The sequence below is a fragment of the Podarcis bocagei genome (assembly GCF_964188305.1).
Source record: "Podarcis bocagei genome assembly, chromosome: 4".
In the NCBI taxonomy this organism is placed as follows: Eukaryota; Metazoa; Chordata; class Lepidosauria; order Squamata; family Lacertidae; genus Podarcis; species Podarcis bocagei.
The window spans coordinates 72,036,083-72,054,765 of NC_138128.1; the positions used below are offsets into that span (position 1 = coordinate 72,036,083).

The window sequence follows — 18,683 nt, forward strand, 5'->3', positions numbered from 1 at the left end:
GAAAATGATCAGTGTTTTGTACTAAATCACCCAATTAGCAGATATACTAAATACAGTGGTGCCTTGCAAGACGAAAAGAATCCGTTCTGTGATTCTCTTCGTCTAGCGGTTTTTTCGTCTTGCCAAGCAAGCCCATTGACGGATTAGCGGATTAGCGCTATTAGCAGCTTTTAGCGGCTTATCAGTTTATTGGATCAGCTGATAAGCAGCTTAGCGGCTTAGAAAAAGGGGGAGGGGAGGAAAAAACCCCGCATGAACTCGCAAGACATTTTCGTCTTGCGAAGCAAGCCCATAGGAGATTCGTTTTGCGAAGCACCTCCAAAACGGAAAACTCTTTCGTCTAGTGAGTTTTCCGTCTTGCGAGGCATTCGTCTTGCGGGGCACCACTGTATACAAAAAAACCCATAATTTGTAGCTTTTCATGATGTGCTTCCGCCGCTTGTCAGGATCAACTGAAATAAACTGTTGTTGAAATTATGGAGCAGAAACACAGAGGTTGTTGTTGGCCTTCATTACAAAAATCATACAGATACTGCAAATGCCATATAATCAGATTTGGGGATACATATCACAAATGGTTATTTGATGGGTGTCATCAAATCAGGTCACAGCTTTAATTATTTGGAGGTTGAATTTTCAGAAAGAGGTACCTACAATTAAGTATGGGGTGGGTATGCAGTAGGGAGTGCCTTCTAAATAAGGCACTCTCAGTTCCTCAGTGAAATCTCCCTCGTCTCATATTAGAACTCACATTGTGCCTCCGTTATTTGCAGCCAAGATCTCCATCCTCCCCTTCCTGCTTTTAGGCAAGGGTAACAGGTAAAGAGGAGCAGAGGCAGTTTATGGTAGTGTGACCTATGTAGTTGCACTGGGAACCACAATGCAAGGAGCTCCAAAACAATGCTGTAGAAGCCAGAGGCAGGGGGCACCAAATTTTAGTGTCACACAGGGCACTGCTGAAATCTGAGAACCCAAAGTCTGCTACTGAAGGGGAGTGGTGGAATTGCTTGCCTGTTTAAGTCTTCTATCAAGTACTCACCTTTAAGAGTGTTAAAAATGCCTTAATATCTTCACACGTTATCCTTTCTTTTGTTAAAAGTAAAAGAAAATCTCATCTGTTGAAGTATATATGAGGAAGCGAAGATCTGGGGTTTGATGGTGATAGAAGAACTGGAAATTATCTTGGCCACAATTTTCAAAAGTTCTGTACTTAGTACTCTCCTGATACATTGACAGTATGCATTGGATAGAGACAGGATTTATGCCTGAAGTTTTTGTAATGCCATTTTTTTATGTATTGCTGTAAATTTCGAAATGGATAAAAACACATTACCAAGAAAATATTTCCTGGGGGGGGGGGGGATAATAAATCTGGAAATAGCTGTAGATCCAAGTACAAACCTAAAATGCAGATGATTTAATATTGGTTCCCAGAATCTAAGCAAATGGAGCCCAGACCAGGGCAAATAAAATAAAAAAAATAAATAGGCAGAAGGCTCATTTATCTAATCAAGCCATAGATTCTATGTAACACTGCCCCATGGTTTATTTAGCATTATGTGAATGGTCAGAAGTGAGTGTTGGGCTTGTGACCTACTCCACCCCTCTTTTGTCAGTGCAGTTGTGAGGAAGAGCTTAGTGGTATCCACTTACTGGTTTAAACTAATAAGAGTCTTTCATTTTACAGTATCTGAAATGGGAACTCTAGTTAGTTTTAACTGTGGTTCGATGAAATGAGCCATCATCACAAACTGGTTTGAAAGTGTCTTGCTGCAATTAATAAACCATAGTTTAAACTCACAGCAGTTAGCAATTTTGGGCCATAACAACAAACTGTAGTTACTTTAAATTAGGAATCAGATGTTTCCAATCTTCTTGCTGCCTTTGGAGAAATCACCTTTAAAATGAGTTTACTGAGACAGGGTTTCCTTTATATACAATAGATGAGCTTACTGTGCGCATGGGGCTAGGTTTGAAATACAGTGGTACCTCTAGTTAAGAACTTAATTTGTTCTGGAGGTCCGTTCTTAACCTGAAACTGTTCTTAACCTGAGGTACCACTTTAGCTAATGGGACCTCCCGCTGCCGCCGCACGATTTCTGTTCTCATCCTGAGGTAAAGTTCTTAACCCGAGGTACTACTTCCGGGTTAGCGGAGTCTGTAACCTGAAGCATATGTAACCCGAGGTACCACTGTACTAAGTACAGTTTCTGGTAGATGGCATCTGACAGTTACTAAATTGCATGAGACTGCCATAAGTGAAAGTAGGCCCTGTTATAGATTGTTAACAGATTGTAAAAATGTTCTTGGTCGCTTGTTGGATGGAAAATGTGGTCTTCCTGGCCTCTCTCCCTAAACCTCTTTCAAGGGCTTATGGGCCTTGCTCAGTGGAGGAGGATGTGGAATGGAGGGCTGAGAGTGGAAGGGGGAACCCCAAAATCAGCAAAGGTACCTTCCATGCCATAGATTACCGTATTTTTTGCTCTATAAGACTCACTTTTTCCCTCCTAAAAAGTAAGGGGAAATGTGTGTGCGTCTTATGGAGCGAATGCAGGCTGCACAGCTATCACAGAAGCCAGAACAGCAAGAGGGATTGCTGCTTTCACTGCGCAGCGATCCCTCTTGCTATTCTGGCTTCTGAGATTCAGAATATTTTTTTTCTTGTTTTCATCCTCCAAAAACTAGGTGCGTCTTGTGGTCTGGTGCGTCTTATAGAGCGAAAAATACGGTATATAAGCTACTATGATGATAAAGTTACTATGGTCTTCCGAGTTCTTTTAAATCATGAGTGAGGAATTGGTGGTTCTCCAGATTTGGTTGGACTACAACTATCACCATCCCTGACCATGAGCTATTTTGGCTGTTTTAAATGTAACTTCCATGTTGAAATAAGAATGTTCATGAAACTAACATTTTTATTTGTAGTTATTTTTTCCTGTAATGTAAGTATGAAGAAAACATTGTCGGGGAAAGCCTCAGCAGCCTTATTCTCAATTTTCTGTTTCCTTCAAATTTTAATTTCCTTCATCTGTTTCTAAGCCTTCAACCTTTAGTATTTCCCACTATATGGAACAATGATGGTTATTTATAGGGTTATAAAGGCTTGCCATTACTTTGTGTCCAGCAGAGGGCAGTGCTAGGAAGGCAGCAGTAGTGGATATCTGAAACTCAGTATTTTAAGAGGCTGATGCGCGACTCCTAAACATGAATGTGAAACAAATGATATTGGTTTAAATGGAATGTGCTTCCATTAAAAAAAAAAAAAAGTTTCTTAGATGTTGGATAGTATATTCAGTTTTGAATATACTGCCCTTACCAGCCTATCCAGGGAGTTCCTCAACAGCTTTGGAGAGGGAAAATGTGAGACTTAAGTGGCTCAACAAGAATTGGCTACCCAGACTTGCATGAGCAAAAATGCTTTCTGCCATTGTTGGATGCAACCCATCAGCACACACTGTCTCTTTTCAGTGCATTTACTTAGCTCCATAGTTCTGATGAACTTTTAGGCTGACTTTGATTCTGGGACATTTCTCATGATTCTGGGCAAATTATTCCTTGGCTAACATGAGTAGTTATCCCACATCAAAAATAAATAATTGAATTTAAAACTGAATTGGAAATGGCTTGTGGGCGGGAAGGAAATAAACAACTATAGTCATACCTCGGGATAAATACACTTCAGGTTGAGCACTTTCGGGTTGTGCTCCATGGCCACCCGGAAGTAATGGAGCGCGTTACTTCCTGGTTTCGCCGCTTGCACATGCTCAGATGGTCAAAATGACATCACACACATGCGCGGAAGTGGCGAAACGCGACACACAGATGCGCTGTCACATCTTACGCTCTGTTCACATCCCGAGGTACCACTGTATCTGATTTTAAGAAGACATCTGAAGGCAGCCCTGTTTAGGGAAGTTTTTAATGTTTGATGTTTTATCACATTATTATTATTATTATTATTATTATTATTATTATTATTATTATTTGTTGGCAGCTGCCCAGAGTGGCTGGGGAACCCCAGCCAGATGAGCAGGGTATAATTATTATTATTATTATTATTATTATTATTATTATTATTATTATTATTATTATAGTTAAGAGGTTTCTTTTTCAGAGCAGGCAAGTATCTAAGCCAAATTATAAGGGCTGTGAAAGCTAGAGCATCTTTTTAGCTTCTAGTGGAGTTCTAAATTCAATTTAGCATTTCAAGAGTGAGCCCCAAAGTACAACTCATCCTACAACAATATAAAAACTGTGACCCTAAGTACACACATTGAGAAGAGGCAGAATGCACTGGACTACTGGGTACTTCATACTTTAGTAATTTGATTGTGCTTATGGATACATTGTGTTCTGCTTCTACCATATGTGCAGACCTATTACAGACAATTGCTTTTTAAATGAAATCTAACCACTATTTGCATAGATAATAATATCTAATTACATTGTCCTTCTGTTACATGAAGCAAGCTGAGTTTGCACCAATGTGTCCAGCTGAATTGAATGTTCGTCTTCTCTGAGGCATTAATAATAACAGTGATAGTATGGTACCAACATTATACATTGCATTTTATGGTATACAAGAGGACTGCTTTAACTGTTTGGTGGCCATCAAAGATTTCATTGGGTTTATGCACACACAAGGCACAATCCCATAGATATTAATAGAAAGTCATTGTACACATGTGGCTCTGAACCATTCCAATCACTTTATATCCCTTTGTTGCTTTATCACAATATAACTGATGCATTTACTGCTTATATCTAACTTATATGTAAGAAAGCTTAGAAAAAAATTGTGACAAGTATCTGAGAAGTAATCTAGTGTTAATGGTAGCTTTCCATTATTATAATGTGGAGGCTCCAAATTAGTTTGTGTCAAGTTAAATGCTGAAAGAAAATAGAATTTAGATACAGTGGTACCTCGGGTTACATACGCTTCAGGTTACACACTCCACTAACCCAGAAATAGCGCTTCAGGTTAAGAACTTTGCTTCAGGATAAGAACAGAAATCGGGCTCTGGCGGCACGGTGGCAGTGGGAAGCCCCATTAGCTAAAGTGGTGATTCAGGTTAAGAACAGTTTCAGGTTAAGAACGGACCCCCGGAATGAATTACCGTAAGCACTTAACCCGAGGTACCACTGTATACAGTTTGTAAATCTGGTTTAATCCAGATTTTTGTGAGTGAACTTTCTTCCCTAACTTTGCTTTACTTAAGAGTTGTTCTTGTTATGTACTGAAGTTCTCACCCTGGGATACTGTAGATAGTGACGTTCAGTGATTGGATAGTTTTAGAAAGTTGTTACAGTAACAAGGTACTGGAGCTCTATATAAGCAGGCTGACTGAGCCCTTCAGTTCAGTTCTGTTCCAGCTTACAAATAAAGAGCTGCTTTGGAGAAATCGCTGTGTCGTCTGCTATGTCTACCCACAACTTAACAGTTCTAGATATGCTTCTGACTCGCTTTTTTATTATTGTTGTTGTTTCTGCTGCTGTTAGGATGCTCAAGTACAACAGGGGTTGTTTGAAGATATTGCTGGGTGCAGATGTAAAGGAAAAATCAATGCAATTCAATGGCACTGCATTGATTACTAAATAGTAAATTATGAACTGGGAGTTTGAACAAGTAATTTAAAGGCTCTTTGTCTTAAAGCAGGCAAGCATCTAAGCAAAACGGCAAGGGCTCAGCAAGCTAGAGCAGCCTGTTGCAACTTTGCTGCAGGCTTTTATTGGGAAAAGTCCACTCAGAAGCGTCATGGGGTTAAATTGTTAATATTAAAACACATTTGCAGAACAATCCTAACCCCCAACCTCCACTGCTGGGATGCATTTAGGGTATGGGGAGGATTTTCCTTCTGTCTGTCTCTAACCATCAACAATGTGAGTTGTTGACATGCTATGGCTACCCGTTGGTGGTAGTCAGTTTAAGGGCTCAATATGGGGTGGAATGGCAGTGGAGTGAAGTTGGACAAGCCATGAATTTGCTGGACCCTGAATTGGTCCAGCAGCTAGGGAGGGACTTGCTCCAGGTCTCTCTGCTGTTGTCACATGAAGCTGGCACAGCATAAATTAGGTGAAATACTCCTTCCCTTTCCTCCATGGCCAGCAGAGCTTCAGATGTGGTGGCAGCTCTCCTCCTCTGTTCAGCCTGCTGTTCCCTTGCCAGGAATTAAGATTGTGCCTTCAGGTAAGGAGTAAGATCCATTGAACTCAGTAGGTCTTACTTCTGGGTAAACCTACTTAGGATTGTTTTGTTTAGACCAGGCATCCCCAAACTTGGCCCTCTAGGTGTTTTGTGACTACAACTCCCATCATCCCTAGCTAACAGGATCAGTGGTCAGGGATGATGGGAGTTGTAGTCCCAAAAATATCTGGAGGGCCAAGTTTGCCTATGCCCGATTTAGACCACAATCACTAGAGCTCTGAAAATGTAGTAAAAGATGAGAAGCAGTTGGTTTGATATTTGCAGATAATTTATAGGAAGGAGTTATGGATCTTCTCTGCTATTAATGGGGCTTCCTCCTGCAAAGCTAGTTCAGGTGTTTCCTAGTGATGTGCAGCATCAGAATAGGAAGCTGTCAGAGCATGTAAGATACCACTGATTCCTGGAAAGCTGTAGAGAAGAAATTCAGCTGATTAGGTTGCTGGTAATTATAACATGAAATCTCCTTTCCCCTCCCCCAGGGGATTAGATTGAATATGCCTCTTTTCCTAAAAGCTGCTTATTTATTGTGTTAATATATTTTGTGCACATCATATCTGTGAGCATTACAGAAATTAAAATGAACTGCTGTCAACAGTTGGAACATAACAAACCTGCCCCCTGCTGCCTCCCCAGCTTCTGAGGCTCCCTGTGTTCATTATGGACTAAATGGCTTCTGGGGCTTGTCCCATATTTGAAGAGAAAGCTCATAAGTACAACCACTTTGTCTTTGCAGTATATCCTAAATAAGCTTTCATGCAGAAGAGAATGAGGACCTTTTTCAGCTTTGTTTTTGTACCAGTTGGCAGAATGGAAAGAATGGGAGAGAGAGAGCTTTTGTTCTCAGCTGCTTTGAGCATTCCCGTTGAAAGGTGGAATTGACATTAACTGAATTGAATTGAATATTATCAATTTGGCCTCCTTTGTCTGTGAGGGCCTGGAAGGTAGCAGTGACGGTAGTAACGCTTTCCCAATAACATGGGCAGCATTGATAACGGATTCCTAGCTCTGTCTGCAGATTATTGCCCATGTTCAGTGAGTCTTGGAGTCTGCAGGATCATAACTGGAGTTATAAGATATGGAACAATACAATGGCTTGTTTAAAGCAGTCTTTGCCAACCTGGTTCTGTTCAGATGTTTTGGACTGTAACTCCCATCAGGCCTGTCCATCATCGCCTTCCTGTCTGAGGTTGATGGGAATTATAGTCCAAAACATCTTGGGGACACCAGGTTGGCATAGACTGCTGTGGAACTTTCTGTTTCTGGAAGATTTCAGCGAATGATTTAAAAGTTTCTGTGTATAAAGGTGGCTGACAAAATCTCAAATTGGAGCAGTCTTTCTAAAAGCTTAGAAACAAGAAAAAGCCGTTGTCAAACTTCTGCTATTCAGGGATCAAGACCTCTGCGTTCCTCATACTTGGATCTATTTTTACACTGAATAGATATGCTATAGTGATTCCTGACTCTTGGAGGGTGTAGGGCCCTAAATCAATGTTCTTGGTCTTTCTTCCAGTTGGTATATTTTTTATTCATGACACAGTTCATTCACTGTTGAAAATTCATTTCCCTGTGTAGATAGTGTTTAAAGCCCTAAACGACTTAGGCCCCAAATAGCTGAAAGACTGCCTCCTTCTCTACAGACCTTCTCAGGTGTTAAAATCGGGGGGGGGGGGCTGGTAGTTCTGCCACTCTCAGGAATTCAGGGGGCAGAGGCCCGGGGAAAGGGCATTCTCTCTGTGGCAACCCCTAAGGTGTGTTGATTCTACAGCCTGCATCACTGTATATGTGGCCGGGGAGTAGCAAATGATTTGCCACTTTGCTCCTTCAAATAAGACTTGCATAAGAAAGGGAGTCATTAGCTGGCCCCCTGCTGTGCAGCATCACTTGGGTTTCTGAAATGTAAAAATTAACAATGTGGTTGAATGGAGACAAGACAATTACCTGTAGGGAAATTACCTTTTCTAAAACAGCTATGAAGATAAGAGCTAGCTGATTTTAAAATGCAGCAGCCAGCAAAATGTAGGAAATTATGTTATGTAATTTGAATACGTTTATCTGGGCATTTTTTAGTTTGCTTTTTTTTAAAAAAATGATTCCTATTTGTTGCTATTGCCATGTTATTATATGACTTTAATTTTGCATGTCACCCATTTTGAATTCTGATCACCAGACTTCAAAAATCCAGAGCTGGTTAATACCTTTCTCAGAAGCAAGCAAAACATCACAAAAAGTTATTGAGTTCTCGAGAATTCTTCAATTAGGCAAGATGTTACACAAAATAGGGGATTGGGAGAGAAGGAAAAAGAAATAAAGTAAAATTGGGCTGGATGTTTAGCTATGAGGTTACCTTAAAGACTCAGTTACAAGATGGAGATAGCAGTTGAATAAGTCTCCCTAAGATGCTACAGGTAGCTGGTTACACATCTGTGAGATTGGAATAAAGAACCAATGGCTGCTCCACATTTTTTAGAACATAAAGCCTCGCTTGTAATAGAGATCTGCTCTATACCTTAAAAGCGACACAGATTCCTAGATATGCAAAAGTAAAGAGAAACATGAATTTCTGATGTCACTCAATGAATTTCTCAATGTTTCTACAGGACTATGGTGTCAGTAGTAGCCTGTTCCAGAACCCTGCCAAGCTCCATCTGACTATTGGGACGCTGGTACTCCTGAATGAACAGGAAATCCAGAAAGCCCAAGAAGTCCTACAGAGGTGTAAAGAAGACTTCATTGAGTGAGTAAATTGAAAGCACTTGGGATGCCATAATCCAGCTGCAGCACTCAAAAAGAAGTACTGGTTCTAGGGCCAGGGTAACTTAGAGGGGTGTGGGGTGTCCCAGCTTGCAGCAATCCAGCAAACCATTATTAGGAGTAAATGAAAAGCCTACACAAAACAATACAAGGACCTAATTGCACTTTGTTCTTGATATAAACCATTTAGGAGCATCTCTCTGCTTGCAATCTTATTATAACCTAGCATTTTTCTCTCTCTTACAGTAGCTGGTTTTATTTGTACATGAACAAAGATTGATTCTCCCCTCCTGGAAGTGCATGAAAAATGTGATTGCCTTGGCACTTTTTCACTAGCGGAGCCTTTGGCAAATAGCTCCCCCCGCCCAATGGTCGTATATCCCTGAGATTAATTTCCGAAACAAGTCGAAGGTAGAGAGTATTGAACCGTATTTAAAAATAAGCTCTAATACAGTAGATCAGTGATTCTACAGTGCAGGAGTTGTCATAATCTACTACACAAAACCGTAGTCTTTGAGCTGTAGAATTAGCAAGCTATGAAACTATGAACCCCCCCCCCCCGATATTTTTTCCACTTCCAATCTTTTTGCAAGGACTTTTTAGCAGAATGATTCCTAGCTTGCAGGGTGAGACCCGCAGATGAGCTTGCAAATGGTGAGCATATTTTTTTTTAGCAGGTAAGCACATTGGTGGCAAATGCAAAGTGAGTTATGGCCAGGGGCTTGTCTCTGACCTTGCTTTGGGCTTCAGAGGCACTTGAAATCAGGGAGGTGCTCAGAAGTCGCAAGAAGCCTACTGTGCCCCTGAAGCCCAAAGCAAGGTCAGAGATGAGCCCCTGCCCATCTCTTCCTTTACATTCCTTTTGTGACTGCAGGCTTGAGCCTCCCACCACTCTCTCCTAAGGAAAAGGGGGGTGGATGGAGAGGTCTTGGCCCTGCTTTGCTGAGCTTCGGAGTCACTCTAATGCAGCCAAATTTCTCACTGCTCAGTGCCTCCAAAGTGCAATGGCATAGATTTTATCCATAGCAGGAGGATTGGTGGCAGTCACAAAACTGAACTGGCTTATTGAGGCCACTAAAAATTGAGGACTTCTGGACCCAGTTTTGCATCACAGGACGCTTGTGTGTGTGGCACCAAGTTGACATTAGTGTGTGATGAGGACTTGGCAGCACAATGAGCAACATGCTTTTCTAGATTGTTTAAATTGTCAGAGAAAAGGCCTTTGTCTGCGTTATTCAGGGAGCAGCTAGCTGCATGGATTCTGATACTATCCACAGAAATAGATAAAATTCTCATCCTTTGCTTTAATATTTGACAGTATTTGGCAGTTTATTATGTATGGAAAAGATTCTACAGTTGTTTGTACTCTTTAACAGTTAAATATTACTAGCACTGTGCTGTATAGTATCTAGAAGTTGCTGCATGTAAAGCTTGCAATCTACATTAATAATGACAGGATTCAATTTTCCTCTATCTCAGTGAATCCCTGTGATGACCTCATATGAACTGACCCTCATATGATCTTACAACATTCCATTTGATGGGACCATTAATACAGCCTGTGACACTCTATGTGGCAAAATAATCTGAATGTCTTCATTGTAAGTTTCACAATGAGACATAAATCTGTTGGGGCTTAGGAGGCCTGGAGGCATTGATCTGTATGATTCAATGTTCTATAGTGTAAGATTGTTGTGAGTTGAATCCATTGGGTTGTAGATGGCTAAAGTGCTCAGAGCAGATGCATTGAAATTAATTGAACTAAGTTAGGTTTATATGATTCTAGAAACAGCAGAAACAAGGGCAAAAGTCAGTAGTGATGAACAATCCATTCTGTCTTCTAGGGAAGAAAGGGTAGGTATTCTGAGGAATTTGCTGGGGACAGGATATAGTTGTGAATTCTGCCGATGATCATTTTATTTTGTATGATTTTCTGTTCAAAAAAGTATTCTCAAGCAGCATACAAAGGCTTAAAGCAAAATAATGAAAATTAAAAATTAAATATGCATCAAACTATTGAAATAACAGTCGCACTAAAATATATAAATGTAATTGAAGTAATCCATAAACCTCCATTAAAAAGTGGGGAAGAAACTGTGTTGGTGAATTGGTGTAGCCTAGTGCAGCTGACCAAGTGAATTATGCAGTTGCCAAATCTTAAATATGAACTGTGTTTGGTGTTTCCCCCCTCTTTCAAACAGCTCAATTGCTGGAGGCAAACCACTAACTGTAGAAGTAGCAGGTGTAGAGTACATGAATGATGATCCAGCCATGATGGATGTTCTCTATGCAAAAGTTCATATGAAGGATGGCTCTAACAAGTAAGTTTCCCCTGCTTTTTTAATTTAAAAAAATCATTTTCATTCCACAAAGTGATTATATATGAATTTGCAAAAGTAATATAATGACTCTTGAGAAGGCTCTCAACCTCTGAGTTTGATTGTTTCTGCCAGAAAATATACCGCAAGATATCCAGGAGATAAGGTTATTGCAACCTCTTTGTAGGTAAAGAAGGGTCTGTAATGAGTTTGCCCTTGGGCTGATAACAAGTAGTATTACTGAGAGAGATAATTATGGAGTATCCACCTGTGCAGTTTCTGCTTAATGTTGATACTTCTGAAAACTAGAAACTGTTTCCGCTCTCATTAGTTCTAATTTAAATATGTGATTGAAATTCTTACCACTTCTAGCTGGTGGCTGCGTTCACACGTATGTTGGTGACCCTGAAAGTGCCCAAACACAGCATCAGGCTTGTGCACTCCCCCCTTCCATCTTCTCTTTCCATGTAGTCAGGAGCAAGACGACTTCAGCAGAGTTTTGTTTCACTTTTAAAGCATTAGGTTTGAACCACAGATTCTGATTTAAAACAAACCTTGGTTCGTTTTAAAACCCACTTTCATAACCCATGGTTTGGAGTTTGTCTGCTATGTGGCTAGCCATAGGCTTTTTAAAACCAGGATCTCTGATGCACATGCTGGTGCTGAGCCAGAATTCTTTAAAAATGAAACTAAATGCTGCTGAAGTCCTGGCCCCATGGAAGGCAGAGGGGGGAAGGGGGAGCATGCAAGCTGAAGACTTTGCTTGAACCCATTCAGACTTGTCTAGATGGCTAAACTGCGAGAATGTGGCCCCTGTCTTTGCTACTGACTGCTAATTTTGTAATGCTCTTTACTTTGCCTAGTTGCAAAGTATGAATGTTAATTTATTTTTGTATTCAGTGTTGTCACTACCTTCCCTAAGAAACCAAAGTTTAAATATAGACCAGGCCATTCCTTTTGTTTTCTTTTCAAATGTATATTGAATGTTTCAATTTCTTTCTTTCTTCCCTTTGAAATGTATCTGTGGTTTCCTGAAAAGAAGCATCAGAGTAAATAGTTGCAGCAAAATTAAATAAACAAGATTTTAATGTATCATTTCAAATTAATCTTCAGCTTTTGTTAAAATAAGGACTACCATGTTTTTATTTGCTTTAGCTTTCTGCCTTACAATGAATCTGATCAGTAGGATCAGTGGTAGAGACAGATCCTAATTACTTTGGGATTTTACAGTTTCAAAGACCAAGTGTCCATTGCTTCATAGCTCTCACTACCCATTAACTGGATTCTGTGCTACCAGGACATACATACTTGGGATGATATGAAAGCTAAGGCGCTTGGATTTAATAGATACACTCAGTAGATTCCATGAGTTTAGTAACTAATAGTAACATATTAGTTACTATGATACCTTAAGAAAAGTAACCAACTCTTTCAACACCTAGGATTATAAAATAAGTTCTTGATCCATCCTTTATATGGCAATGTGAGAAGCAAATATACTTTGTGATTTTTGTTTGCTTCTGAATAGTTGATTTTCCAAAGCATAAGAGTTTCCATTTCCCTCCTTTGCCTTGGTGATGCTGGAGACTGTGTTTAGACTTTGGGGGGGGGGGGAGACAGTGAAATAAGGTTATGCTCTGATGGTTCCCATGTAGCAAAGACTTTGTAATTCATTTTAATTTGTCTCATTTCTTTGATTAATTTTATAACATAATAAAGCACCATTTTCACTTGAGCTATTTTGTTAATTTGTTTTAGTATCATCTGTGATGATACTTCTTTCATTTGTCATCGCTAATTTTAAAAGTCACTGATGTATCACCAGAAATAAAATGATGAGGGGCAAAACATAAGATTCAATCAGTAAGACTAGAAATTGGCCAGTAACTGCTTCAAAGGGACAGCTCAAAGCTAGCAGGCTGTAGCGTTAGCTCATCAAGGATTGTCGAGCAAATGGTGACCAGAGAGGGAGAGGGAATAACCTTATTACTGTTCCATCTCTGAGTAAGACCTAAAGGGCCAAGGTGGCAACTTATAGCTGGAAAGGGATGAGCTATCTGGCAAATTATGTTGCTAATGGACTTAGTGACAAGATTGTATAAGACTTCCCATTTGTGTGATGATCTCCCATTTTAATGAGCAGGAATGTTTGGTTTTAATGAATGTTCTCTGTCCATGGTGCTATGAATCTTGCTCAGTCCTTTCAAGGAAGAAAACACACTGAAGAGCTACAGGGCTTTAGAAATGTGTTCATCCCCTAGTGCACACATTTAGCTTGCAGTTAGCACAAATATGAATCATCACACTTTTGTGTGGGGAAATTACTTGTATGTTCTAGCAGGGACAAGTTCCTGTACACTTATCGAACTTCCTGATTCCCGTATTTGACCTTTCAGAAATGTGCAGTTGTAATCAGAACTGGAATTAAACTGATGCCTTTAGAACCAGTGCTTTTCTTTTGGGGGGAAAAGTGGGGGAACTCGCCACGAAGTTTGTTTGTTTGTTGCGGGCCCAGTCATAGTGCCACCGCCCCCACAGGCAGTGGCTAAATGTAAGATGTAATTAATAAATTCAAGCAGAAAATGATCTGAATTAGAAATGGCCACAACTTTATTGCGTACAGATATAGGTGCATTTTTGGCTCAGGCATTGGGTATATATTGTTGGCTATTTGCAGTGTAGTAGCGCTGCAGAGAGCTTGCTGGGGAGACCATGCATTAAAAAGGGACTCAAAAATAACTTAAACAAGGTTTTAATTACAAAAACAAAAACTCCTTATACACTAAATACATCAACAACAAACCAGACCCAACCACCAACCCATCCCCCAGGGTAATGGGAGAGCTAGGTGCTGCTCCTTATATACTACACCCAATTGCTGACACAGCTTAATCAATACAACTCAGCAGCACTTGCTATGTTTCACAGCTGTAAAGCTGGGTCTCGTTAATTTGCTCTGGCCTTTGCTCTGGTCCCTTAAAGACATAAACATCGGGTGGAACAATGATGAACCTTTACATTTAAAGAAACAATTCAACATATATCTGTTCCAGTCCCCCTGCCATATATATGCATATATATATATATATATATATATATATATATATATATATATATGCTTTCGTAGATTTTCACGGGTACAGGAATGTAGGTTTTGGTGTCTTCGGGTGTCTTCCCGTGTAAGAGTTGGGGTGTCTAGGCGACGTTTCGACGAGGTCTCACTCGTCATCTTCAGGCTGGTGCTTTCGGCTTCTTGTTACTAGAACAGAGCAGGATCTCAGTGTTTGAGTTCCTATAAATACTGTTGAGGGGGTGTGGTGTATAGCCTCCAACGTTCTGGGCAGAGAGGAAGTTCCTAGGTTAATGTGCCTTTTCTTCTTTTGTTCATTAATTACTTGAGGGATATCTTGAGTGATTACTTGAGTGATATTCTGAGTACCACTTAGGAGGGTCATTAGGTGTGGATTAGTTGCTAAAGCTTTCGTGTCTTGACCTCTTGACCTTGTAAAGAGTTTTTCTGAGAAGATGGCTGTACTGCACTTAGTTGTGCTCTGGCTTGGCTTCGTGTATAGGGGCGAGCTGTGGTTTTGTGCCCTGTGCCAGCCAGATCTGTGTAGGGATTGCAGGGGGGTGCAGCATCCGGAGGTGCCACTATGGTTTGGCTACTGGATGGTGTCTGTAATTTATCTGTGGAGAGGGTCTGGGTTTGGGTCTGGTGTGGTTGATTGGAGATGGCGTTCTGTGTGCCTCTGGTTCTGGTGTCGGTTTTCGACCTCGTCGAAACGTCGCCTAGACACCCCAACTCTTACACGGGAAGACACCCGAAGACACCAAAACCTACATATATATATATATATATATATATATGCTTTCGTAGATTTTCACGGGTACAGGAATGCAGGTTTTGGTGTCTTCGGGTGTCTTCCCGTGTAAGAGTTGGGGTGTCTAGGCGACGTTTCGACGAGGTCTCACTCGTCATCTTCAGGCTGGTGCTTTCGGCTTCTTGTTACTGGAACAGAGCAGGATCTCAGTGTTTGAGTTCCTATAAATACTGTTGAGGGGTGTGGTGTATAGCATCCAACGTTCTGGGCAGAGAGGAAGTTCCCAGGTTAGTGTGCCTTTTCTTCTTTTGTTCATTAATTACTTGAGGGATATCTTGAGTGATTTCTTGAGTGATATTCTGAGTACCACTTAGGAGGGTCATTAGGTGTGGATTAGTTGCTAAAGCTTTCGTGTCTTGACCTCTTGAGCTTGTGAAGAGTTTTTCTGAGAAGATGGCTGTACTGCAAATAGTTGTGCTCTGGCTTGGCTTCGTGTATAGGGGCGAGCTGTGGTTTTGTGCCCTGTGCCAGCCAGATCTGTGTAGGGATTGCAGGGGGGTGCAGCATCCGGAGGTGCCACTATGGTTTGGCTACTGGATGGTGTCTGTAATTTATCTGTGGAGAGGGTCTGGGTTTGGGTCTGGTGTGGTTGATTGGAGATGGCGTTCTGTGTGCCTCTGGTTCTGGTGTCGGTTTTTGTGGGGAGGGCTAATTTCCAGATGTCTGGCAGGCGGGACGTGTCGTCACGCTTGTTCATGTTGTGAGGGTGTTTCTCTATCTCGATGGCTTCCATGATTATTCTCTTGTGGTGATGTTCCATGTTAAAGAGCAATTTGGAATCTGCAAAATTAATTTCGTGTCCTGTTTCTTTCATGTGTTGGTAAAGAGAGGAAGTTTTTTCTTCTTTTTTGACGGCATTCTTGTGTTCTGCGATACGTGCATTTATTCGTCTGTTTGTTTGTCCAATGTACGTGGCTGGGCAGACTTTGCAGGGTATTTCATAGACCCCTTGGTTTTCTAACTGGATTTTATCTTTGGGGTTTCTGAGGATATTGGCTATTTTTTGGTTGGTGCAAAAGGCTGTTTTGATATTGTGTTTATGGAGGATTTTGCTAATTTTATCTGTAGTGCCCTTGATATAAGGAAGGAGGGCCATGCCATTGTTTTCTTCTGTGTCTTGGTTTTTGGGGGGTGTTTCTTTTTGGATTAGCTTCGTAACCCTGTTTTGCTGGTATCCGTTGGCGATTAACACATTTGAGAGATTCTGTAACTCAGTTGTCAAGTGGTCTTTGTCAGCCAGGCGTTTGGTTCTGGAGATGAGAGTCTTGGCTACGGAGTTTATTTGTGCAGGGTGGTGGTGTGATTGTGCATGTAAGTAGCGGTTGGTGTGTGTTTTTTTCCGATAGACACACTATCTACCGGAAAAAAACACACACCAACCGCTACTTACATGCACAATCACACCACCACCCTGCACAAATAAACTCCGTAGCCAAGACTCTCATCTCCAGAACCAAACGCCTGGCTGACAAAGACCACTTGACAACTGAGTTACAGAATCTCTCAAATGTGTTAATCGCCAACGGATACCAGCAAAACAGGGTTACGAAGCTAATCCAAAAAGAAACACCCCCCAAAAACCAAGACACAGAAGAAAACAATGGCATGGCCCTCCTTCCTTATATCAAGGGCACTACAGATAAAATTAGCAAAATCCTCCATAAACACAATATCAAAACAGCCTTTTGCACCAACCAAAAAATAGCCAATATCCTCAGAAACCCCAAAGATAAAATCCAGTTAGAAAACCAAGGGGTCTATGAAATACCCTGCAAAGTCTGCCCAGCCACGTACATTGGACAAACAAACAGACGAATAAATGCACGTATCGCAGAACACAAGAATGCCGTCAAAAAAGAAGAAAAAACTTCCTCTCTTTACCAACACATGAAAGAAACAGGACACGAAATTAATTTTGCAGATTCCAAATTGCTCTTTAACATGGAACATCACCACAAGAGAATAATCATGGAAGCCATCGAGATAGAGAAACACCCTCACAACATGAACAAGCGTGACGACACGTCCCGCCTGCCAGACATCTGGAAATTAGCCCTCCCCACAAAAACCGACACCAGAACCAGAGGCACACAGAACGCCATCTCCAATCAACCACACCAGACCCAAACCCAGACCCTCTCCACAGATAAATTACAGACACCATCCAGTAGCCAAACCATAGTGGCACCTCCGGATGCTGCACCCCCCTGCAATCCCTACACAGATCTGGCTGGCACAGGGCACAAAACCACAGCTCGCCCCTATACACGAAGCCAAGCCAGAGCACAACTATTTGCAGTACAGCCATCTTCTCAGAAAAACTCTTCACAAGCTCAAGAGGTCAAGACACGAAAGCTTTAGCAACTAATCCACACCTAATGACCCTCCTAAGTGGTACTCAGAATATCACTCAAGAAATCACTCAAGATATCCCTCAAGTAATTAATGAACAAAAGAAGAAAAGGCACACTAACCTGGGAACTTCCTCTCTGCCCAGAACGTTGGATGCTATACACCACACCCCTCAACAGTATTTATAGGAACTCAAACACTGAGATCCTGCTCTGTTCCAGTAACAAGAAGCCGAAAGCACCAGCCTGAAGATGACGAGTGAGACCTCGTCGAAACGTCGCCTAGACACCCCAACTCTTACACGGGAAGACACCCGAAGACACCAAAACCTGCATATATATATATATATATATATATATATATATATATATATATATATATATATATATATATATATATATATATTTCCACTTATAGAAGCAACACAGTTCATTATGACTGATGTCATCAAAGACAGCTAAAATCTCACAGCAACTCTATACAGTTCTAGCTGCTTTGGTCAACTGCTCATTTTTGGGAAGGCGCTCTCAGCTGGGAGCATTGCTTTGCCTCTTTTCTATCACTTTCTGTCCTTCCACTTTTCCTGTGGAGAACCATTATCTCAAGCCGGAGCTGAAATGGAGAGGAGAGCTGCTGTATATGGTGACCTCATGTTTTCCTTCTGTCTGAATTCCATCACTCTGTGCTTTAAATGGCGTAAGGCAGAATAATTCATAAGCACCAGCCTTGGAAAGCATCCCCAGATAAACCATGCAGCTGAGCTGTACCGCAGCAGATTTAACCAAATGGGTTCAATTATGCTTGGCAGTGAATAAACAAAAAACGATGCATCTGACTTGTCTCTAAATACATCTTAACACTTGACTGTAAATGTTTCGGGTTATTCTGGCAACGTTCAGAAAACAAACATGTCCAAATAAAGCTCCATCCTGTGGCTGTGTGCTGCAGGTTAATTCCAAAATGAATGTGATGTGCACACCCAAATAAAACGATCCTGTATGATGACCTGCCTGTGCACTACATTGTCCTAGAAATGTCTGCATTGTAGGGTAGGGGAAGGTGTTGTATTGCTAGGGTTAAGCAAGGTATTGTCAGTTCCCAGCTACATTGTTTTATCACCTCTGTCACTAGAGACAATTAGTGACAGGTACCAGCATGACTTGAAGAAGTGCTTGT

The 18,683-nt window shown here is 41.1% G+C and overlaps 1 protein-coding gene across 2 annotated transcripts in view; it reads left to right on the plus strand.

The window, feature by feature from the left end:
• The window catches only part of ASCC1 (activating signal cointegrator 1 complex subunit 1), a 55,957-nt gene that overhangs the window by 14,132 nt on the left and 23,142 nt on the right, over positions 1-18,683 (plus strand). For both annotated transcript variants that reach the window (XM_081189787.1, XM_081189788.1), the window contains exons 6-7: positions 8,803-8,939; positions 11,158-11,277. In XM_081189787.1, the coding sequence (XP_081045913.1) occupies positions 8,803-8,939; positions 11,158-11,277 (257 nt within the window). The remainder of the gene's footprint in view (positions 1-8,802; positions 8,940-11,157; positions 11,278-18,683) is intronic.